At 36.0% G+C, this 25758-nt stretch overlaps 1 protein-coding gene and 2 long non-coding RNA genes across 4 annotated transcripts in view; 2 read left to right on the forward strand and 1 right to left on the reverse strand.

Moving 5' to 3' along the window:
* Positions 1-14816, forward strand: part of LOC124186260 — a 164240-nt gene extending 149424 nt beyond the window's left edge. Inside the window, exon 4 of the long non-coding RNA XR_006871613.1 lies at positions 14428-14816. This is a non-coding gene — a long non-coding RNA (uncharacterized LOC124186260). The remainder of the gene's footprint in view (positions 1-14427) is intronic.
* Positions 14817-15393: 577 nt separating this feature from the next.
* Positions 15394-17891, reverse strand: LOC124186258 (ejaculatory bulb-specific protein 3). The gene is made up of 4 exons (XM_046577807.1): positions 17753-17891; positions 16613-16784; positions 15815-15909; positions 15394-15658 (listed from the first exon to the last, which is right to left on the reverse strand). The coding sequence occupies exons 1-4, from the start codon at positions 17756-17758 to the stop codon at positions 15557-15559; spliced, it is 375 nt and encodes a 124-aa protein (XP_046433763.1). The 5' UTR covers positions 17759-17891; the 3' UTR covers positions 15394-15556.
* Positions 17892-17893: 2 nt separating this feature from the next.
* LOC124186259 lies at positions 17894-24652 on the forward strand. 2 transcript variants are annotated; one of them, XR_006871611.1, is made up of 3 exons: positions 17894-17908; positions 23141-23459; positions 24413-24652. It is a non-coding gene; the product is annotated as an uncharacterized LOC124186259 (long non-coding RNA). The 2 variants fall into 2 exon arrangements; XR_006871612.1 differs by having other exon boundaries at positions 17898-17912.
* The last annotated feature ends 1106 nt before the right edge of the window (positions 24653-25758 follow it).

The following is a 25758-nucleotide window of genomic DNA, read 5'->3' on the forward strand; positions in this document are numbered from 1 at the left end:
AAGTTGTAAAATCAAATACTCAACAATATCGCCGTGATAAAAAAAAAGAAAAATAAACCGGTTCTATAAATTTGTATAAAATAGTCTACTGAATAAAATGAGCCATCGAGGAGTTAAATTCGAAGAATCTGGGTTCTGGATTTTGAATAATTTTGAAGCGATTTGAAATGAAAAATCAATGCCTGAGCTGTCGTTTATAATTTTACTATTTTCTGTCCTCGTATTGTTAAATAGATTTTCGCAGCCTACGAATTTAATGAATTGAAAAACGTACCCATTCTCGGCAATCCAACCCCTTTAAAGCCATCCTGCATAAATAATCGCGAATATATATTATACAACGGAGTTTATTGCTCGGCATTTATTTGTCGAGTGTCTATATATATACATAATTATTCGTAGGGACGACAAAGCCGTGCGATAATTAGCCCTTTATTTTATACGCAATTCTGGTTGAATGCGGAAATGAAATGCGCACATCCCAATGAATTAGTCCTATAAAAGCACGCGAAGCTCTCAACCCTGGGAAATTCAAAGTAGTACAGCGTATAACGGTAAGAATTGTCACTCAGTGGCGTCAATTAAATTCTGATCTACAGTCACGGCATCTCCACTTTGCGCTTTGCCGCGTTACTTCGATTTTTAAAGTTTTATTGGAAGCGTTTTGTGATTTGATGCAAAAGTTCCGCTCCGTCAGATTCGGAGTGAGTGAAAGAAAAAAGAAAAATATAAAAAACAAACATAAAAACAAACGAACAAAAGAACGATTTTATCCAATTGGCAATTTCCATTTGATAATCAACCCTCGTCCCGGTCTCTTCTTTAGTCTTTAACCTTAGTAATTGGAGCAGTATCTTTGCTCTTCCCTCCTCGGTTTCTCAGAACCCTACGTAATATAAACCCCCAAAAATAATTTCTTGCTGAGATAAAATGCCCTGATTCATTACCCTCCGGCAAAAGATAATATTTTAGTGAGCCAATACCCTGATCTCTTATCGTTAAAACTTTATGATAAATTGTTAAATTAAAATACACGGCATGGATGGAAGAATAAATTTCATTCCTCGTTTATAATATAATCTCCCTGTTAACTATTGATTCATCTTAAGCGTACCTTCATACATTTATTTCAAACTCACTGATTATTTCACCAACGATTCTCTAAAATTTACCGCTGCGAAATTTAGTATTCCGAAAAATCTGACTGCCTATTCGGACATCGTGTTCATCATTTTCGCAATAATTGTATGTGTATTTTTCTTTTGAGATTTTTTGATTGAGACTGAAATCGACCTGTAAAGATTTTTAAAGTCACTAACTACTTTCGTAGGATATCTTAGCTTATAGTGGAATTACTTTGAATTTCTCCCTATGTGAGAGAAATGAGTTTTAACAAATGCTAACCCCACGAGCTAAGATATTATGAACAATGTGAGAAAAGTCTCGAGATCAATAAATTCTGTTTTTCTTCTGAACCTATTTCAATATGCTAGAGCTCATTTTGTTAACTAACCAGATTCCGAAAGATTGACTGATAAATATTTGAAAAGTCTCACATTGTAACGTAATTATTACGAATAAATGTATTTGTCAACGAATATATTCTGTACCTTACATATTCAAATCTATTCTTATTCACTCTGGAGATATCTATTCGTGAAATTTTGTTGATGCGATTTCTAAAGATCCCTGTGATGAACAAGCTACGTGAACTAAAAAACATTAGAATCGGATCGAAAGCCTCAGTGTTCAATAATATTGGACGTTTCATCGGTACAATTTTTTCTCCGATTGTTCACATCGTTAGCTTCTGTAATTTGAAATTATAATAATTTGTATCACACATTATGGACGTCGCTTTATTGGTGTTTAATATCATCGGCGTTAAACACATAGTAACAGATTTATCAATCACAAAGAAAGGATTTATCGATCAAACCGAATACGGCGATCAGAGAAGTGTCATTTCGTTGAGCAAAAAAGTGCTCAAAACAAAAATTAGTCTTTCTAAGTGACATCGTATCTATTAAAATTAGCGAAGAATTTCTTTCAACGATCAATTCGATCATTTACTAGAGTACTCGATAAAGTCAACAGACATCTTATCGTGAGTAACCTTCGACCATTCATCCTTAAAACCGTATGTACTCACTGGTTCGATGCAATTAGGATACACAGCAGGTTTACGAGCAGACTTTCACCCCCCGGGCTCTCCAATGCTCGTGCACGCAAGGGCCGAAGGTGCGGTCAGGGGCGAGGGTGCAGAGGGCCAGCTATTGTGAATATCAGAGGTCACAAACTCGTTAGCACGTGGAGGTGGGTGTGTCGGGACTGTTTGGTCTCGAAACGACACCCTGTCACGTATGCAGAACGTCTACAGGGTGTTTCCGAGTAAACGCAGAAATACATTGGGTTGCCTACCACCAAGGGGAAAAAATATCGGTAAAACAGGCCTACGAGTTCGTCGTCACTTCAGTCAAGTCAAAGTCATGTAATCACTTTATTATTACTCCGGAACGCAATCACTGAACGCTTTGGTAACTTTTTAGCCAAATCCACACAACTTGGAAGCACAATCATTTGCAGATCGCTCGTAAGGACTTTAAAAGCGCTACCCACCGATAACTCGTAAGTCTGTATTACCGATATTTGTTCCCCTAAGTGGTAGGCAACTCAACATATTGCGGCGTTCACTTGAAAACACCTTGTATACGTAATGTAGGTCGCAGTATGAACCCGTGTTAACGGCGTACATGCGCGAACCTTTGCTCATTACACAGGTGTACGAAACTCTTCCGCAAACAGCTTTAAAATTAGCCGAAAACTCTGCTCCGCCAATGATCACCCGGGATACTGAACACCCGTCTGCCTACCTCGACTTTCGGACCTTTTAATACCTGAAACTGAACGGATTTCAACCTCGCGAGCATCGATTTCCGCGTTATCTATAATCGCGAGTATTCTAGAGGCCGCTGAGTTGGCGAAAACTGTTCAGACGGATTTGATCTGGGATAATAGTCAGTTGAAATTGTTGTGAAAAGTGGACATCGTTGATGAAGCTATTTAAGTACGTATTTCTTGTTCCCGTAAATCTTGTGAAACGTGACCGCTACGATTAGCAATAGAAGATGCCTTCTTTTTGGAACGTTTGCGAAATTTAACTCGCGTTTTTGATTTAAACCAATAATGATTTGAGCATCAATTTGCAAGTACAACACATATTATATCAAAAAGGACGATGCTTGGACTGTTCAAAAATTCTGAATATCGAATTTCAATTGTTCGTAATCGGAGAGAAAAACAAATTTTTTGTTACAATAACCACTACTATTGTTAATGTATAATAATTATTCTGCTGTAGCAGGACTTTCATACTGATTTGTAAAACTTGTCGTACAATTTCGTTGACCGTTGAAACCATATAATTGCTACGTTGATCGATGTCATTGATCGTAACTTTAAAAATGACAACGAAAACATCAAAAATGGTGTTATCTCTTCACTCGTGCGAGAAAAGACGAACTATAAAAAATTTTACTGTTATTCTCTGACAGTGAGAATTTAGCAAGAAAAATTTGTAGTTGTGATTCATTTTTTACCATAACCCAAATATACAATTCTGCGTACAAAATGAAAAATAGTTTTTAAGTTGCACCCAGAAAACTTCGTAACGGTTAGTGTAACAACGAATAACAACTAAAACAAACCAAATTTTTCCCAGTGTGAGTGTGGACCGGAGAAATGACTCAAATTGCGTAAGAAGCTTTTCGCACATTCATGACAAAAAAAAAAAAAAAATGAAAAATTAGGTAATTTTGCCTACATCTAAATGAATTTCTAAATGACCGAATGCCAATTTTTACGTTCGAGTTGCGAAAAATATAACACCTGTATTTGACGTGGAGCGGAATAAGTTTGAGAAAGTTACACACCGGAAGCATAAGACGGAATATAATAAGGTAAGAGTCGTGGACACTTGCTTTGTGTGCATTGAAAAGTCAAATACGGAACTAGGACGAGAGTGTACTTGAACAGATATATATTTCAAGGCGGATTTTCGAGACGTTGGTATATAATTGTCGGAAAGCTCGCGGTTAGGGAGGAGAGAGCTAAGGGATGAAGAGAAAGAAGCAGAGAAACGGAGGAAAGACGTATGTAAACTCGGTTGTAAAGTTGGTTACAACGGTAATCTGAGATATTAAATTAATTCATCATGCGAGTCGGTTCGATGGAAGTTGATAATGTCTTCGTTGGAGTTCTGCCTCTGTATCAATTCCAGTCGCACTTGGTTTAATGAGCTCGGATCTACCTGCAGCGGATTTATATTTCATAATCTTTTACTTCGGAACGGTATCCGGTTTAAGGGTGGGAAAATTCTTTCGCCCGAGGGAAGCTACGCAGGTTTCAAATCGAGTTTTATACTTTGTCTTCTCTCCGTTTTTCACCCCTTCTCTACTCCCGGTAGATTTTCCCGTTACCTCAGGCTTCGTGAACAGAAATCCCCGAAGCTTGCACCCGGAAATGTGATCCTCAAGATCCTGAACGGAAATTCGTAATCGGTGCATAATTCGTTATTCCTACTTCCCTTCGCAATATTTTTGAACTTCCAACGTAGCCTAATTGTTGCCAAATATTGGCTTCACGGAGATTGACGACTAGAATATTATTATTCTTTCATTTATTTTATTGAGGAACAGTCGTACACAGATTATATTAAGCTGTAAAGATTTTTCTGAAAACCCTCAATAATGAAATACTAAATTTATCAGCAATACCTTATGTTATATCGATTTTTCATTTCAAATTCCTGTAAAGTGGTAAAAATGTTACGGAATCCTTCAACTCGGCTAATTGCGGTGACTTATTCTATTCACAGTTCTATTTTCTACTATCTCACTAATTGTAAAACATACTTCTTTCATAACGTTGGTTTCGTTGAATATTAGATTTTTCAAGACTGCAATGGTACTGGTTTTGATCAACAAAGTCGGCAACTGAACTGACTATGGATATACCAAACGTAGAGTTCAGTCAAAGAGCTGTAAAGACAGGAATATCATGTAACGGAAGTTTCAAAGTGCAGCTGGAATTCAATAAGTTCAATTTAGTTAAAGCGATATTCCCTTGGAATAAATTTTTTTTTTTATGGAATTTGTAACTAAATAGCATAATTATTGATACCTTGTCAGAGATCTCAGTACTGAATCAATTCTATAATAAAAAAAATTAACATCGATTCAACAATTTTAATAAACTAGAGCTTATTTTCACCATGAATAATTCTTTTACAAATAAACAGTCATATTTTCTACTTACAATTAGATTCTTGGTTGGTCAAAAAAACATGATTAGTGAAATCATCATGAGTGATGAATAGTAAACCATTACTTGATTGAAAAATACTCATCTGTTACGTAAAATCTAATTTTGTAGATTTGTAGTTCATTGAAATTGATCAAATAATACGACTTTTGAATTGTAGACAAGATTTGATGATGAAATCTCTTCAGAATCATGAATAATTATGCTATTATGTAGCTAAAGTTTATGCTTTCCTGAATTTGTTTTTTTTTTTTTTTCACGGTATTACGGGAATATTGTTTGAAATCAATTGAACTCGATTAAATTTAGTTACACTTTCAAATCTTTGTTATTTTGTATTTCTGTCTTCACAGCTTTTTGACTAAAACGTAAATTTCACACATTCTTAGGATAAAAAAAAAATCCGTTTGCTGAAATTGGAAAAAAACATGATTTGCTGAGTGAAATTAAAACGCATCTTCTGAATTTTCAACCATTTACAAGTGATTTGGGATGAAATATCGATTTATAAGCTAAACTGTTAAAAATTTTAGTACAAAATTTTCTTGTACTTCCATAAAACTCGGCACAGTTCGGAAATATGAGAATTTGATTAAAACTCGTTTTGCGATCTCATCACTTCATTAAATCAACGCAAAAACAATGATCTTTAGCCCACGAACCTCATTTATCATCTCGATTGAAGCCGAGGAACTTAGAATGAAGAATTCAATCCGACCTGAGTCAATTTTCAGATACTATCGCATTCACAAGAAAAAAAGAAACACTCACTTTTGAATGACCCTTCTCCAATGAAATAAATAATCAATCAATTGAATTATTTGTTTGATGAACATACTTCTCCACTATACAACCACATATATTCATATGTATTGAGCTCTGTCAAACCACCATATTACATAACAAAAATTTCTACGGACGAAATAATGGTCCTGAACTGACTAAAGTCGACTTCTTACCAAGACAACAAGATGCCCAAATATATGTATAATCAGGTACTAAAAAAAAAAAAAAAAAAAATCGCCATATTTTCACTCCAAGTTAGAAAACGTGTCGTGAGACATACTATACGCAGATTGAGACACGCGCCCCGTGAAGATGAAGAAGTTTCGCACGTGCAGAAATATATCCGCAAAGATGTTTACCGGTAAAGCAGAGTGCTATAATCCTCGGGTTCTCATTTCGACTCCGTAAACCACGCCTGGAGTTCTCGTTCAGTATTTAGAGGTAAGGTAAACAAAATTAGGCTCATACATGTATATGTGTAAAATGTATCTTTGCTCAGCGCTCATCTCGCTTTCTCTCTCTCTCCGCTTACCGACTCAGCTTTTGCCTGAATATTGGCTTAGAAGCTGGTTGTATAATAACGTATAGTCTACACGTGACGAGCTGCGATAATAATTATCACTAAACCGGGGTGGTAATAGTAGTTTCTGACGGTGTTACAAGTCCACGCGTTTCCCATTTTAGCATGCCGCCAAGCATTTCGCCTGTATCACGAGTGCATGGCGGGATTAGTTTTTGAGCTTTCCAACTTCAAGTTTCAAAGTATCCCCGACAAGTTGCCACGTGCATGCTTGCTGCTCTTCACCGGGACCAGAAGCCATTACGCGAAACTAAGTAGTTTGCAGATTACACCTTGCGTTTTGGGTACGTGTAGACGGGAGGTTCACCATGATGAAAAGCACCGAATGTTAAGCGAGGTGACCGATATTACGTTGGGAAAACAGACCATTTCTGATATCTCAAATCGCAGGAATCCCAAAGTTTCATTTATCGACATCGATTCATTTTTTTGATTCGTCGATACCACTCTGAATCCAATGAAGGGAACATTTTTTGACTACCGACACAGTCCAAAAGCTTTTCGTTTGATCAATTCCGGACTTTTTTTTACTCCTTCCTCAATTAATTAATGTATAAATGCATTTAAGGAACGACGGAATTCGGTGATTCGTTTTACGTACGTGAGAAACTGTTCGCTCTTTCGGCTCTTGTCAGTTAATTAAGAGCAGGCCCGCTGATTTTCTACAACATTTTATTGAGTAAAAGGTCTGCGTTAATTCGACCCTAAAAGGAACAGTACTTTCGCCGCACTTTTCGTATCCCTAATTACGTTTGACTAATGGTTTGTCGGGAAAGTTCCTGTCATTTCGGGGTGATTTAAAGAAAAGCAAACCGGTTTACGGGCGCTTTAGTAACCGCCCTGCACACTCGCGTTAAAGGGGACAAAAATTAACGCAGGCGAAAAAGAGAAAAAGGGAGGAAAAAAAAAAAAAATGTTGGAAACCCGAACGATTGGCCCCTTTAAACAGAGCGAACCATCAAACTCTGCGCGAAACTCACCCCCAAACTTCCTACTCGATTGATCACACGAAGCCCAAAGCCTCGTCTCAGCCTCGTCAAACTCAGCAGGGGTCCAAGCCCAATGCAGCATGTCAGATCCACAACATCAGTGCGGCCTGTCCGCCCGTCTAACCACCTATTTTCCCCTCCATCCATCTGTAGACTTCCAAGAAAGACCCTTTATCGCGATCGAGCTTTGGGAGTTGGACCCTCGCAACGCGATGCAGGGAATTAAGAAACGAGGAGTGGAAAAGCTCAGGATTCTCTGTCGACGACGGGAAGCCAATAATATTGACAATTCTTGCACCGACTTCTGCCAACCTGATCGCTGATAAATGTCCTGGTTAACAGCTACAACTGCAACAGCTGCGATACCTCAGCTTCGTTTTCTGACGTACGTCGGACTCGCGCTTCGCTGATCAAAGCTCCCCTCTATCGACGTCCATCGCTCAGACCGCGAAAAACGGTCAGCTAGAGGAGTTTGAAAGCTGCAGGTTCAGGAGAATGAGTTACTTTTGAACCGGGAAGAAACTGTAAAACTCAGCAGATTGAACGTCAGGCTGCGCATGCGCGGTCTTTGTTCTCACATCGTACGTGCAGGCTCGCCAACTCAAGCTTCTCAGGTTGTCAAACGCAGCTTGTAGAGGTTACGTACAGTGCTGAGAATTATAATGAGCACTACAATAAAGTGTAAAATTTCATTTGTTATAGTAACGAGAACAATTCGGTAAAACAAGCATTGTTGAAAAAAATGGTTTGAAAATTGTTGGAATTACGAAAAACGAGGTACACGTAAACATATTGCGCTACTAAAAATTTCTCTCGGTGGATGTGATTTGAAAAATATCCAACGCTGTGAAGCAATTTTAAACGATAATTATAATTATTACGGATATAATCGAAGGCGAGCGAGAATCGGCGTGATCTCGGAAAGGAGATAATATTATTCGATTACTAGACTTCCGAGTGGTAACGCGATGATCGTGTGTCTTACGCTTGGCAAAGTTGTTTCACATTAGCAGAAATCGGAAATTCAATTATTTCGTAGGATTAAATTTAGGATACCTTGTTTGCTATACTCAGTTATATGCGAAAGCCGGTCGATTATCGAATATGGTATACAAACCACCGCCGGTCAGAGAGTTGAGAAAATTTGTCAATTATAGCTGTGGCGCTGTATTCTATTTCAAAATAAATAGTAAGTATGGAAGGTCTGAGCGGATCAGAGAGTCAGTAGGCTTACAACGTTTGATCGTGAGAGAGACGGTACGATTAGAATCTGTGCGAGGCCGTGAATTCCGAAAGTCTCGTACAATTTACGGAAGTGTTGTTTCCACCCATTTAATTCGAAGCTCAACGTAGAACGAGGAAAGAGAACGGAAAATTATTTTAACAGTCTGAATTGCACAAAATACTATTGATTTTCGATCCCCCTTCGTATACCTGACGTCATAAAACGGTCTACTGATTAATATAAATGTTAATCGTCGTTGTTTCATCATTTATGTATTTCACTATTTACAATATTTGCCGTTTTGTTTTCTTTGGGTTGAAATTAAAGTATACTTTTATTTGTGCACTCTGTGCTGTGATTTATATTCGTATTTAGTACTATCAAGCCAATTTTTTTGGCTTGCCACGAATATGATTCGCTAACAACTAGCTAAATAAGTGAATAATCTTTCTTTCTTTATCTAGTCTCAACTATATTGTGCATTTTTCTTTAGTGATCTATTTTACTTCATATTCAATCGTTACATAAAACAAAACAAAGAAAAGAAAAACATCACATACTGTATAAATAATTTGTCTATAGAATCAATATGTCAAAATTCGCATCGTTCAAAATTCGAATTTTTCGTTCACATGTTTAAATCCGTATTGAAAGAAAAATTTATTTATCACAAAATAGGTAAAATTTATCAGTGGAAACTTTTAATGGTATGCAAGTTGTTCAGAAGTATCTGATTTCTAATTGTAAGGCGTGCTGAGAGTAATGTGTTAAAAAATTTATCTAGATTTCTATTTCTACAGAATATTTGTTCTTATTTTTCCAACGAATGCTTCTACCGATTATTCGTGAAAAACGAAATTTCTTCAAAACACCGTTAGTGTTTTTTCACGTGGAAGTTTCCATAGAATTTTGAGGCAGATTTTGCAGATTTTGTATTACGAAAAATCATTTCTCAAGGTGCATATTCAATTCAACACGGAGAGATATGAATTTTTATACTTCAACTGATGATCGGCTTTCAACTCGGAATCTTCTGTCTTAAATGTTCCTAAAAATTTTTGAAACTTAACAATAACTAAAAATAATAGTATCGTAGGAATGAAAAAAAGAACGGGAATAAAAATGATCGCGTGGATAAATTAGTTACGCCGATCAAGAAGAAACCTGTAAAAGTACCTGGATCCATAACTACGATAATATCCGATAAGGGAGACTGCTAAGGAGAAGTAAATCGAGAAGTAATTAGCCTTACTCGGATTGCCACGTCACGCGATTCGAACCTCACTTTTCATAGATTACGCTCTGAACGACAGGAAGAAAGACAGATTTTTATATCGTTCGTGAGAATCCCAGAGAGTCTTGCTGGATGACGTATAATTACATCTTGATTTCCGATCCCCCGTTCGTTGCGGATCCGGGCCGAATTCCGGTTTCGAATATCTTTCTGTTACGGAGAGCGATTAATTTGAATTAAATACGAGAATAATATATGTACGTATAAGTGCAATAATTTGCCAAGTGTCGGTAGCGGAAGTTCGATTTATAGGTGATTATTCGCAGTTAGGAAGGCGATTTCTCAAGGATTTTTCAATTTATTTGTATAAAAATTTATATACGTATCAGGGTAACGTTGAACTTTATCCTGATGTTTTTTATTTGTAAAAATAATGATTTCTAAAGTTGCTGTAGCTTATCTTCGGGAGCACCCTTAAGAATAGCGTCTTGCGGTGAACAAGATATTATCTCTGGACTGGATCATCTGTAATGCAAAAATTAAGACAGATTCAGTTAATATAAGGTATTATTTGTTCTTTAATCTAAGGAATAAGGAAAGTATTGATTTTCAACAATACGGCGGCTTCTCAAAAAAAAGTTACAATGAAAAATCTTTATCGGTGAGAAGAAATCTCGGATTAAGAACTGAAAAATATATTCATAAAGCTTGTGTAAAAATTTGAGACTGATCGGATCAGCCGTTTCCGAGAAATCTTGACGCCTTTTTTCAGCAATGCTCCCAGAGGATCGGCCATATCAGTTTTAAAAATCGGTATATTTTCAGATAAAAAATATCAGAACGAAGTTCAATGTTACCCAAATATGTGTACAAATATCTGTATCGAGAAATTGAAATGCACTCTCCGTGAAAAATCGTTGAAAAATCGCTTTTTTCGTCATCCCGAGTGCTTGAAACACCTCATAGATGTCAACTGCAGTTGAATATTGTTGGGATTGGAGCGAAGTGCGGAGGGCATAAAGCGAGCTCGCATCCGGGGCGACAATTACGATCGGAATTCGGGAAATTTTGATAACGGCTTCATTATGCATGACGAGCGTTCTTGCCAAGGCGAGCGAAGAGCAGGAAATCGCGAGAATTGGTTGGCAGCAATTTCGAGCATTCTGAAGACCGTGCTCAGCGGTCATTCGAAGCTGAAATCCTCGATGTCGAATTGGACAAGTGCCAGGTACTAACCGAGAGACTAGCCGCCGCTGCCCGATCTCTTCGCCCCATGGATCAGCCACCGAAGCCACGAAGCCACGAAGCCACGAAGCCCTAGTTGAACCTGTCCTTCTGACTGAGTAAGGACAACTTTTCACTCAGCCTTTTGGAAAATACTCGAGTGTGCTCGAAGAGCGAGCTTAACCGATGGAAATAATACAGGAGATATTCGCTTATTTTTACGACAATCCCGCGGGACTCGGTCTTTTACTTTCTGTTATGAATCGCCGGATTTAATGACACACACACGCGCGTACATAAGTGTAAGATATATACAGAAGGAATTCCTAACGACTGCATGGCCCGTCGTCTGCTAACATTTAATGCGCGTGCGCTATAATCCGAGAGTGGCTGTTTGTCAGGGTCGCCAACCGTCTCTAACCTCAAAATTTTGAATCGAGCCTAACTGCCACCGATGACTGCTAATATTTTTTGATACATTTTAACCTCGTATAACTTTTGAAATAGTAGATTTATCGTAGAACGATAGGTGGTCCTTTACATAGAGCCTTGAATTCCATAGAAAAATACAGTTTATTTAAAAGCGAAATAGAAAATCGCGATGATGCAATTCTAAATATTCATATTAAGAGCTGAAAGTTGGAAAGCATCTTTTTTGTTCGTCTTTCGAAACAATACTTTTGAGTTAAATTTTCAAAATAATATTCAATTTTTTTTTTATACAGTCTAATATACTACATATATATATTCATCTGCTGCTCTGTGTTTTCAAATCCACGGAGAAAACTTTCTACTTCTTCTATCGATTTTTCTAAAACGTTTGGTAACAAATATGTTACATGCTTGTACAAAATAGTTCGATTAAACTTTTTATCTGGTTTTTTTTTTACACAATGTTTTGTAGATCGTTCATGAATTCTAAAATTTGCTCACGCGTGAACACGAATTTGCCTGTCACAATTAGGTAACATTTTCCGAATGTGACTATGATATTAATAATCGCAACATGAATGATTATTATAATATCACGTACCGAACAAGTATAATAATCGTTCAGAGATTGATGCCGAATATTTTGAGATTCGGAGTGGATTGCAATATTTGGAATGCACATGGGATGACGACTTTGTAAAGGTTTATATTCGGACTCGGGGTATGCAAGCACAAATCAACGTTGAACATAGTTTCAATATTTCGTCCGTTCCTGCAGGAGCTGGAGTTCAATAGGACGACGTAGCCTCGAGCAGTGAACCTTTGAACTTCTAAAAGCTCCAGGTAATAATAAAATCCGCGTATATGAAAATACGCAACTCCGGCGGCATTTTAATATCACTTGTCGATATTCTTATGAAAATTTTAAACTACTGGAAAGTATTTCTGCTGTACACGAAATAATGACAAAATAATATCCTAGCTTGATCTGCAACTGTACTAAAAACTCCAGGATTTTTTCATTGTGCCCGTTCCTGACTCATCGTTAAATCTTGAATTCACCTTAAAACTATAAGCGCATTTTTCAATACGAATATTCTGATATCCATAATGCAGTATTTTCCAAACTATGGTACCAACGTCATTTCTCATATTCGTAAGTTCGACGCGAAGCCACACAGGCGAAAGGTTGATAAACTGTGAGCTTGGCCGAGGCGATGAAGTGCTTACACGATAACGTCGAGCTTGCAATCATACTTTCTTACTTCCAGCGTTGGCCAATAAGCAAACATTGAATTTCGTATCATAGAAAGCTCGTTTCAAGAATATTTCAATCATTACTTCGCATTAGATGTAATATATTTGATGTATGTACGAAAAACCGAGAATCGAGCTTGCGAAATAAGCTCGAAACGTAAACGTACAGTTGTCTCGAAAAATTCGTACGCGTGCATAAAAATTGACGATTAATCATTATTGCGAGAAGTTTTGGTCTAATCGTCACGAAGTATTGCTGATATCTTTATCCTGACCAGAAATTTGGCCGTTGTAATAATTTTCTCCTCGTTCGGATGAAAAGCGACACCTGTATTCGCGATGAGGATACAGCGTCACATTAATGCGAGATCACCTTTCCCTCCGATCCTCTCTCAGCTTCGGCATCAACTCTACCCCGGATGATTCTACCAGAAGTAGATGTAATGCTGATCGGGCGGCTCGAGTTAGGAAGCTCAACAGCACTCAAGCTGATAGCCTTTCGCCCTGCCACAACCTATTAACTCTTTCTCTCCAATCCACTCTTTTCGGCGTCCGCGAGCTAATTATACTTCATGCCAACCGGCTCTGTAGCCACAAGTTCAAGGCCTGCGCCGTCATTAAGGGAGTTATAACCATACGAGGATTCACGTTCGGTTTTTGATAAAATCTTACAATTCAATCCCCAGGTTAAAATTTTTTTTTATCGATTCACGGTATTTTTTATAAGATATAAGCAAATATGTCTTCGCTCATTTCACACATATTTTTACGTAATGAAGTTACATTAAAATATCGTCGAAGTACTTTGGCAGCAGAAACAAGTCTAATAATTGTGGATAAAGATATTTCAGAATTATTTACCACTTCTGTGAAACTGGAAAAAGTTATGTTGAAATATAAAAAAAACGTATTCAGGTCTGAAGTTGTATCTAGCTGTGCAGGCGATGACACGTTGCGATGTGGCAACAGCGCATCACATGCGTGAAACATGAAATCGCTGGATTAGAGTGACTTTTCGGTTATAAATAAAAAATAAAGTGGGTCTTACGCATGACGGATCTTGGAAATATTATATATGGAGTGAATATACAAAGATTTCGCAATAACGTGACGCGACGTTGCCAAACTCTGAAAAATCTAATACCTAGGCTAGTCGGACACCCAACGAAAGCGAAATTTGACTAGCTGCGTAACGCCGTTAAAACTTTCTTAATGCCGTTATTGAATCTCTGCAAATGCGATTTGGATTTTTAGAAACTATAATTTCATGTCAATCCAACGCTACCTGATGTTGAATTTCCGAATTCATTACTAAACTTGTTCCATTTTAGTACGAACAGGATATTTCTGGTAAATTTTAATACGACTCTTTTTACAGCGCACTGCTGTACCGATAGAGAATAACGAGGCTGAGTGATCCACCGCGCCTGCGCGAATCAATTGAATTCTATTGGCCTGCGAGAGCGAACCATGGCAATATTTCAATATACAAGACAGGGGAGCCATTACACTCGGAACGTGTCAAGCGGTGAGTTAAATTTATGTTTTCATGATGACTTGTAAATGTAATCACGGTCGTCAGTCAGTTAACAATAATAGTTTTCCAAGCCCTTCTGCATCACTGTTCATCAATCTGATGTACAGTCTAACCTCGATCGATAAACTCGCAATTGCTACCGAACCTGTGTTGTATATAATAGAGATAATTTCATCTAAGATTGTCATCTTACATAAATACACCTCATATTTTGTCGCGAGTCAAGTTTATCTTTCATCTTTATTTAGATAAATATGCTGGTCATCCTGGTCGTTTTTATGGTATAATAATAACATAACCTACTTATAGTGAAACCACGTCAACAACATTCGGAGTCGAAACTCTGATGTCGTTTTGCGAAGATGAATAGTTCAACGAAGACGTTGTTCTGAAAGAAACACTTCACGATCAACGATCACTGATAAAAAGAGCTGTTGATTTGAAATGATTTTTTTGCGAAATTTTTTAGTGAAAACAATATTCTGTTGTTCGACGTAAATATAACTTGATTTCACCAAATTTTTCGTTGTTAGGAAAAATCTGCACCGCCAAGTTGACCCTGTCAAATCTTTTGCTATCCCAAGAATGAAATTATTCGCGTCAACAAAATTTTTTTCCGCCTCACCCAAAGAAATTTTCTATTAGATCGACAGTTTTTTTTTCTCAGTAATTATATCAAGAATCTTCTGTTTTGATCGTTACCTCTTTGAATAAATAGCTGGGTAACTTCATAACTGCGGGCACTCTTGAGGATATTCAACGAACTGTAACTGTGCTAATTATTTATAAATAAATGACTACCAATTATTGCATTTGTTATAACAATATTTTATTCTCACAAAACATTTTATAAACTTTACAGTTCAATTTAACATTAACTATAATCCCAACTAATCAACGCGTTGCATTCTCTCTCTATCTCTCTCTCTCTCTCTCTCTCTCTCTTTCTCTCTCTGTCTTCTGTATTTGTTTACAGTTTGATTCCAGCTTTGGCGGCAGTGACCTCGAATTTACGCTGGTACTGACGATTAGGGTCGTACTTCTCGGCGAGTTTAGCCCAAACTTGCGGCCGCTGTAACGTACAAACGAATATTGACAGACCCGTCTTGATGCCAGAGGCAAACGCTGGATATGCGGAGTAGTAACAAACTTACGTATCGATTAACTACACTTCTAAACTACGGTTTAAATTGAGATGTTACGATATCTTGAATCCTCGTGTACATACCTCGTTGACCAGGAAGCGGATCACCTTCTCGCTACCGAGTCTTTGCTTTTCGCTGCAATTAAGACAATCGCTGGCAAGAGCGTCGGGCAAAGCCTCTGTAAGGTAAGAAACGAATTTTCATTAATTAATTATATAATTATTGCCAGACGTCACGTTTATAAAATAATGTAGTACGAGTTGTCATAATCGAATGGACAGTAACTTATATATATATATATATATATACTAGATTTTCTTCGGTTGAATTTAGAAAACTGATTTGAATTCTCCAACGATAAAATTATATATACATCAACACAATTAAAGGGTATGAGAAAAATGTATTTCCTGTAATATTTTCAAAATTTAGTAGAGTATCTAAGTGAACAAAAATAGTTCATCTATGAGTAAATTTCGTACAGACTTAGAAAAATTCAACTGTTTAAACTATTTTAATTTTTTTACCACAAACGAAAAATACAGTTCTAGGTAGAAATTGAAAATTAGTTTTCTGGTTGTTACCAGAGAGTCTATAAAAAATGAAATATTTCTCATAGCAGACATGAAAATAATGATGATTAAGGCTAATAAAATTGTCCAAGTAACGTGCTGCTTAAAAAAATGACACGAATAAGATTCTACTTACTCGTTGGAACTGTGTATTGAAATTTTGATATAAGAGATTGATAAAATACATAACGTGGAGTATTTGTACATGTGACAGGAAAATTGAGTTGTATACGTTAATAATGACGATGAATGCGTGTATAATAATGAAAATAATATAATGTTATTAATAATCAGCAATGCGCGACTCACTCTTGAGTTCGTTGCCATCGGGGGTGCAATTGCCGACCCCCAGAAGACAATTCACGTAGTTCTTGAGAAGACGATCGCTCTGGAGGATCTGGTCCAAGTCGATATTGTCGTACTTGGTGGTGTAAGAGTTGGCGCAAACGCAGGCCACAAGGGCAAGAACGACCACAGCGACCTGAAAAAATTTTTCATGACGAACTAATTTCAGCCAAGCAAGGCCAAAGCTACGTTTCACAGCCAGTGAAATCCTACATCCGCTCGACGATTTTTAATATTCCTATTTTCTATGCATTTAGGGAGAACGGGAAGTTTTTGTAGTCACTCCGATCTTTGCCAAACTTAAAAGTGTTTTAACTTTTATCGGTAGAGTACTTTTACAATTGCTTAAATAACGGTATTCTCAAGAGTAAAATACAAATGATTTCAGCTGGAGAATGAATGATTTTGGTATTGCTGATCATGAATCCGAAGTCAGATTTTCTGAATTTAAATTCGGTGTGCATGGATATTGGAAATAGAGAAATGCTGGAAAAATGAATCTAAAAAACATTCGAACTTTGATAAAAATTGGTACTCGAAGCTTCTTTGAATCACTGATCACGAATCTAACGTCAGATTTCCGATATTTTTTATTCTCATTCTTATTGTTACTATTATTTAAATTCGAAACAGTAGACTTTAGCTTTGATCGGTTCGGTACTTTTCCAATTGTTTATGTAACGAAATTCTGAGGAGTATAGTGAAAATGATTATATCTGGAGAATAAATAACGAATTCGAATGAAGACTGAAATATAACCGTGATGATTTTTAGATCCTGATCGTGAACTTCAAGTCGGATTTGCTAAATTTAAATTCGGTGGGTCAGATATGCCGGAGAGAAGGAACTATACATAAAACATTTGAACTTTGATAAAAATTGGTACTCGAAGCTTCTTTAAATCGCTGATCACGTATCTGAAGTCGGATTTTCGGTAATTTTTATTCTCAATCTTATCGTTGTTATTATTTAGATTCAAAATACTCATGTTTATTCGAAACTCGGTGTTGTTACCGGCGGAATTCGTAAAAAAAATAAAAAAAAAAAGAACCGGCTAGCGAAATGAGAAACTATATAGACTGAATCACTTTACGGTCACAGTACCTTCATGTTTGTTTATTGAGTGATGCTTGTAACTTCAGGATCGGAACTGATGCCGATGCCAGCTTACCGGCTGCTTATATAGCTCTTGGACTCCGCGAACTCTGTTTGAAATATCGAGACAAGACGCTCATTCGACGGTCATTTGTTTAGCCGCACGTAAGTATGAAGACAGTTTTGCATAACCGATTAGATTCACCGGTCGTATCACGTTTCGCTAATTCCATCTTTGCCGGATCGAGTGTGCCTGACGTGTTTGCTTGTGTATCCCAAAGAGTTCGCGTGTTGGGTGTATTTTTCTCTCTCTCTCTCTCTCTCTCTCTCTCTCTCTCTCTCTCTCTCTCTCTCTCTCTCTCTATCGTCATTTTTTAAAACCGTTTTTCACCGAATGAAACATCGCGGACAGACGTCACCCGGGTTTATTCATGAGATGGGATTTTCATACACTGCAATATTTGTAGCCGGTCGCTGTATTTGATTCACGTTCTCTTGAGGATAGAAAAGTTTTGTCAATATTTACGCAAAAACAGTTTCAAGGATTTATCTCACTTACAGACTGCGCGCATTGATGAAGATATTCCAAATCGTATTTTCGACATTTACTCGTAATCGAAGCGATGGATTCGATGAAAACTTTTCAAAAAATCTATATTCTTCAAAAATTTTGCGTTTTTGCTATCACAGAGTGCGATAAACAAATTAGTGGATGTAATAAATATGATTTTATCGATTTTCAGAATGACAAACTGATAACATTGAATTTCTTTTCGATCAATTTCAAAATCATTGCTTCGAACGCTCGATTAATAATTGAGTATTTGAATGAAAGTTTTTTATTTCATATTCTTGCAGATTGGAGAACAATATTTTGGAGGTATTTTTTATTTTTTCGATTGAATCAAAATTGCCATTAATATAACAGATTGAAAACTATAAGATTGTGACGTCACCCGTGTTAAGATGTATCTATATATATTAAAATCAGTGAAATTCAATCACCTATAACATGAAACATTATCATTTTCAACGAAAAACAAAAAATACTTCCTCATTATTTTGGCTTGCACTGCGTTATGCACCCCTAAAAATGGAAAACAAAATTTCATATAATACTCAATTCAATAAAAAAACTTCGTTTCATATATACTCAATTTTTCAGCCTGAGTCAATTGTTCGTCATTGTTTAAATATGATTCTGAATTGTTTTAAAACAATTTTAGACATACAAGTCCGTCCAGAACAAGAATTTTGTGAAAAAAAAAAATGTAATATTTTGAATCCTGAACCGTGAGTGAATTCGAAAAAGGTATTTAAAAAATCCTTAAAAAAAAATAATAAAAGAAAATTTTGAAACTTGACGTAGGAAATATAGTTGAAAGTGCATGCTTGGATTATTCTGTTCTCGGACAAAAAGGGTCTTATTACGGGTCGTAAATTTGCGTCGAAAGCCGTGTTCGCAGAATCGATTTTCTCGAGTAAGGATAGGGCGTTCAAGTCGAGCGAAGCTTATGAATAAATCAAGAGAGCCACATTAATTATTTGTGATTAGTGCGAACGAAGAGACGTGGTCCGTTCCCGTGAGGAGGATACAGGAGGGGGAATTTGCCGAAGGAGAGACGGCCGTATAATTTCGAATTCATAATTTGTCGAAGAGATGTCAAATGATTGAAGATATGACGCAATCGGAAGACGAAACACCGATACGCCTGTTAAAAAGAAATCATCTACGTATTACCCGCTTTGTAAAAAAAAAAAAACAAATGGTAGGAGTTTTGCAAACGGTTGTTGATTTATCTACCTTTCTTTGGAATAGTAAATAAACAATATCGAATAAGCCCTGCGAAAATTGATTTTACTCTTGTGAAAATGAGAGTTTATTTTTCACGAACAAGTTTTTAACGACACCTGTTTTACTGAATTTTTCTAGTTACTGTAACGAATAAAATTTTTCTCAGTGTGGAAAACTTGTAAAAGATTCTAGCAGCCTCAAAAATCTTACCGAAATAATCGTACACGCGTCGTGGCAACAGCTGCAGCAAAAAATTCATTAAGATAGTGATTCAGCATTAACGCGTATCTCAATCGGTGAACCAAAGATTGCGTCATCGAGTATTAGCAACTAGGTTTTTACCTTCTCTCTTAATTTTTTGTCGACTACGTCAACTCGAATAATTTATTATGTATAGCAGTATATTGATTATTTTTATCATTCTTAATCGTCGCGTTGTGCTGTACAAATCTAATTGAATTTTTATAAGTTATGTGAAAATTATACTTTTCAAAGTTACAGCTTCAATAACATCGGAGGTTAAAAAATATCTCCGGACAATTTACGCTCGGACGACGCTGAGATTTAACGGCATACTTTTTTTTAATCCAAGTTTGAATGAATGGACGTTCATCGACGAAACGAATAACAAAAAATTAATAACATTGGATTAAATATTGGAAAATCCCATCCGATTAAAATGGAACGTGGTCAGCGTTGCTTGCTTTTGAGAACGATGATCCTCAAATCACATTGATTTTTTATTTTATTTTTTTTTTGCTAATCAATACAGTGCTAATTTTGCTATATTCTTTTATTTTCAATCCTTATTTTGCTAAACCACCATTACAATAATAAATAAACAGCTAAGGAAATATCCATGACTAAAACACTGATCAACTCTGAAATGACGTATTCCATTACAATTTCTTCAAAACTCTCAGATGTACCAGTATTTTTTCCGATTTTCTATCCGAAGAACAATTTCTGGAGAAACTAACCTCAGGAACGGTAAATAAAAAATCTTGATTTTCCGCGGAACGCTTAGGCTTGAGAAATATTCAAATTTCCAGCAAATTTCTTACTCCTCCTCAAATATTGCTTCAATACGTTACAGTTCTCTGATTTTGCCAGATGTTTTCGAATATTGTCAATTCGCGGTAGATATTCCGCTGAGTTTTTGCGAAAATTTAATGTAAAAAAACCTTTCAAGTTTCGACGGTTTCCAATAATTATCACCAATTTGATCCTGCCACTCCTCGCTTTCAAGTGTCTACCTTGAATCGATTAGCAACAAGCTTGCTATTCATCGTTTCACTCTTTACCCATCGTTGTTAACAATTGCTTTGCATTAGTCACTTCCGACTGTTGATCTCGAACCGCTTGGTTGGAATTTCATAGGAACAATTTCAATTCACATGATTCTACAATGTTATTTCACACGCTTTTTGTACGAAAAAATATTCTTTATCATAGAACGCAAAAATTATTATCATATTATGCATGATCGGTAAATTTAAGGGTACCAAAAGCCGAAAAGAGAAGCGCAATTGTCGGCATGCTACCAACTCTGTATCTGTAAACGGTTGGGTGACTTGAATTCCTTCTTTATCGGCACATTTCCCACAATTTTCACATTCTCTGTAAAAAAAAAAAAAAAAAAAAAAAAAAAAAAAAAAAAAAAAAAAAAAAAAAAAAAACAACGTACAATGCTCGAAATTTAAAATTTCTTGAATTTTATTTGTCTGAAATGTCAATGACTGAGTCTGAAAAATGTTCGAATGACGATTCAATGTGAACAACCTTATTCAACGTCACCGGCTTATTAAAATAATTTGTGGTTTTTTGGTACATTAAAATTCGTTGCATTCTTCATCAGGCTTCGAACATAAAATTATACTTCCACTAAAAATTACCGCACGGATTTTGCATTTGCATTTAAGAAACTTTATTTGCTTCAAGGTGTCGGCTAACGGCACTTTTGAAAGTCATGACTCACCTTCGATATTTGCGATATACAAATATTTAAATTCAAAGTTGACTCGGAGCTAACAACGTTCGTATAATTGTTTCTATTTTTTTATTCACATACCGTGTTTGTCCAATAACTAATTACTTATCCGATGAAACTTGAACGCGTTTTAGTAATAAGTATTGATTTTCCGAAGCATTTTTATTTTCACTGCGACTTGAAGAGAAAAGATTCGTTCAAGAAATCTGATTAGAAAATAGTTTCCTGTCAATTTTTATAAAACCTTAACCAATTGTATAAAACGATTGTGTTTATACGATGACGAATCTTTTTTATTTCGTAATTAAGATTACAGGTTTAACCAAGGTTAATGTACGCGTGAATATAAATCGTATCGAATCAAGCATCTCGTCGGTATATAGTTACTATAAAATTGATAGTTCCACGGAATTTTTCATACCGTCAATTATATTCCGGGGAATACCCGTCACAGACAACTATCACGATTAGCCCAAACCACAAACGTTGAAAAAACGTATAATTGATTGCCGATGTAAGTGCTTTCAACTTTGCGTGTGTACACAACTCTGCAAAACTGCTTCCGTAATATTTTTACCAAGAACTCTGATGCGTGCAATTTACTGCCGAATACGTCACGCCATGTACGAGGTACCTTAAAATTATACGAATTTTTCGCATGCGGGCATGACTTCTCTCTTCGTTGTTGCAATCGTTAGCATACGTAATCAATGTTGTTTATTCTAGAGTTGCGAACCTTATTTAAAGTCTAGGAATTTCGAGCAAATTTTTTTTCAATATTTTACTTCGTTGACAAAAAGATTTGTAATCTGCACTCCGTCAGATTTACAGCGTACAGCTAAAGTACCTTCTACCGATCAATGATCTATTCGATTTTAACTTCAAACTTGTTTATAAATTCTGTTATGAATCACGCCGAAAATTTATTTAACCCATATTCGTCATTTATTTTTCTATTACTAGTATTCTGTTATACTGGATCAAGCATAGATTTCTTTATCAATGTGATCGAAAATTTTACACCAAGAAAATCTCATCTCGGATGACGTTCTATTGGAGTAAAAACCGCTAATTCTGCAGTGATTCATTCGATTCAACAATTTGCAAAACTCATACAATATTTTGATAAATTTAAAAATTCGCAATTTTCTTCTTTTATTTTTTTTTAAACTTCCTGTAATCGTTGTTTTGACGATTTTTCAAAATTCTGGGAATAGCAGTTTGACAATTCACCATAATTTACTACAAACATGTATTTATCAGTTTCATAAACAGGCAAAATTAGTGACGTTGGTGAAGAAAAAGAAACAAAATGTCAGTAATGTTCCAGTGCGAAAAGGTGTAAAATAATAAATTAATAGACTCAATTTTTTCTCCAATCTTTCTTAAATTTCTTGTAATCCTTGTTTTGACGATTTTTCAAATTTCTGACAATAGCAGTTTGAAAATTCACCATAATTTACTACAAACATATATTTATCAGGTTCAAAACCAGGCAAAATCATCAATAATTTCAGTGAAAAAAAAGAAAGAAAATGTCAATAATGTTGGAGTGCAAAAAGGTGGACAATAATAAATTAATAAACACAATTTAGCACGTAATATTTTCTAGGGCCAACAATTCTCGGGTACATTGTTGAGGATACCAACAGTGAAATAAGGAAGAACCGAATGTTAAGAGAAATTCCCCCAGATGGCGCCACGAGTATTAAACAAAACAACGACTAAGGAAAGTGGAGAAGCTCTGTCGACTGCGTTACGCGTTATTATTCCTCTCCTGTCGTTACTGCTGGCAGAAGTGAGCCAACCACTCTATTGCGATGAGCTGTTTAACACCGTCGCGACTCATTGAATCTACATGCGTGATCGATGAAAGTCCGAATTCCACATCAACGAATGAAAAGTCGGCAACTTGCTTGCTGCAATTAACTGTGAGTACTTATAGCTCAACTCATCTGTCACAGTTCATTCCACGAATCGAGTCTCAACATTTTCACATCTACTGGCTCTGAAATCCTAATGGCAGATTTCTGTGTCTTCAGTTTTTTGATTGGTGATGATTATTGACTCCCTTAACCTTTGTTATATTTATTTTACACTTTTTTTTCGTTATTGAAAAATTGATGTGACTCATTGTTTACCTTCGGTAAGGAAGAAAATCAATTCCACCAGTTACCGGTAGATGACACTGTAATGCTTGATTTGCAAACTTGGGAGAAACAAAAGATGAATGAATAATTGCGATCTTTTTTTGATACAACTAAAACGGTTTTTCAAACTTACAAATCATGGACTGAGTATTTTTTTATTATTTGTTGGACAGATTAATTCTTCTGTGAATGCTAGTATTTTCAAACTTCATAAAAAAATTTCAGCGAAATTTATCTTACAATCTAATTCATGTGAATGACTGGATTTGTATTTTTATGGAATGAAACAATTTTCACGCGATTGACTTAAGATTTTCAAAAGTCTAATTGCTGATGCGAATTACGAAGAATACATTTTTCATGACAGCTGTAGATATAAATGCAAATTTTTATTAGGTGAGAAAAATTGGCAACTGAAACTTACAAAAGGAAAATGAAATTATTACCGTACTACGTATATTTCAACTTTTGTACGTTTTTGGTACATGGTTTCGAATTTCAAAACAAAATTGTTAAATTAAAAACAACGGATCGAATTTATTGGATATTTTTTTCCATGAACGAATAAAGAAGGCCGAACATAAAAAGATTCCGTTTTCCCTAAAATAAACAGCTCATCGTTCAACAGTTCGAAGAGTTATAAATATTATATATACTAAATATAATTAAGGTCCGAACAAAATTAGGTAACCAAATTTCCTTGTGAATTTACGAATGTATGTAATTTGTTTCAGGTCGAGGAACCAAAATCTTACGAAGAAAGTGAAATGAAGACAAAAAAATTCGTTCTGGATCTCCCTCCGGAAACTTTGAACACTCTTTTAGACGGTCTTACCAGAATACGAGAACAACTATCAACCGTTGCCCGAAAATAATGTTACATATTGTATAACATGACCGTTTAGTTAAGATCTATAAATATTGGTGAATAAAAAAAAAAAATACTGTAAATTGAGAATGTGAGAACCGAGGAATAACAAATACGTATTGTATTTTTTATAATAAATCGTTGAACTTTTTTTTTCTTCTTGTTCAGTCTGTTAGTTATATTCAAACTGAATTATATTTAGCATTTGCATCTTATGAGGAAAATTTGATAATTACACGGATGGAAAGGATTATTTGAATCAAGTGATACTCGTTTGATTCAACTAGTTGCTGTAATCAATTTGACGAACATAATATTTATTTGTCGAAGTAAAAGGTCTACCTGTTTCTTTGACGTTACGCTGTATTGTTTGCGATCGATAATAAACCAGTTTGAGTTATACGTTGAGAGTTAATTTATTGTGAGCAGGGCTATATACGAAATTGGGTGTTATGGGATAAACACCAAACGTAGTCGCAGTCACGGGATTAAGGGAGACTTGATGATAAACACAAGGGGTACCGATTACGGGAGCGGAGAGAAACGGCAGTCGAAGCCGAGCCTCCAGACAAATCGGTTTTGATCCCGGACACTGTGAGTTCGTTGATTCCGCAAATAAGATGGACAGTATCACGAACGATGGGACGAACAAGTGACATGTGAATTTTGTACCAAAAAATGTGTGATTGAAACGGCTAAAAAATTAAAACAAATTAAGCTTGTTCTAAATCCACGTTTGATTCAGTCAAGAGTTCAATAAACGAACCGCATAATGAAATTTGTTGTTACACAAATCTTTTGTATCGACCAAACATCAACGTTATGCGAGCGCACCAAACGTATTCTTGGAATGATAATCATTTTCTAAATCTGGTTATACAAAATTTTTGCCGATATACTCGATGTTCAACGGATAATACCCGACAACTTAATTATGTTCAAGTAGAAATATAAATGAGACACATGTCTCACTAGTTTTTGATTGTTTGTCGACAATAACAATGCCGAGACACAAAACTTGGTATCGTGCCTTCATCGTTTGTAACACGATCGATTGATGACTTTGTCTCGTGTTTTCCGTACCGACTTGGCTAGCCACATAGCCAGTTTTATAATAATCCCTAAAGCTACTTCCGTAGCGAGAAACTTCGCCGCCTAGTGGCCGTTTATGGTACTAGTACACAGATGTTTTTCCATCCATATATCCTCTAC

Source organism: Neodiprion fabricii, chromosome 7 (genome assembly GCF_021155785.1).
Source record: "Neodiprion fabricii isolate iyNeoFabr1 chromosome 7, iyNeoFabr1.1, whole genome shotgun sequence".
Classification (NCBI taxonomy): Eukaryota; Metazoa; Arthropoda; class Insecta; order Hymenoptera; family Diprionidae; genus Neodiprion; species Neodiprion fabricii.

What these genes read in the sequence shown, in the direction of transcription:
- LOC124186258 (XM_046577807.1), bottom strand. An exon ending in CGATGGCAACGAACTCAAGA is followed by an intron (nt 15,910 to 16,612) that starts GTGAGTCGCGCA and finishes CTTACCTTACAG; the next exon opens with AGGCTTTGCCCGACGCTCTT. An exon ending in TCCGCTTCCTGGTCAACGAG is followed by an intron (nt 15,659 to 15,814) that starts GTATGTACACGA and finishes TGTACGTTACAG; the next exon opens with CGGCCGCAAGTTTGGGCTAA.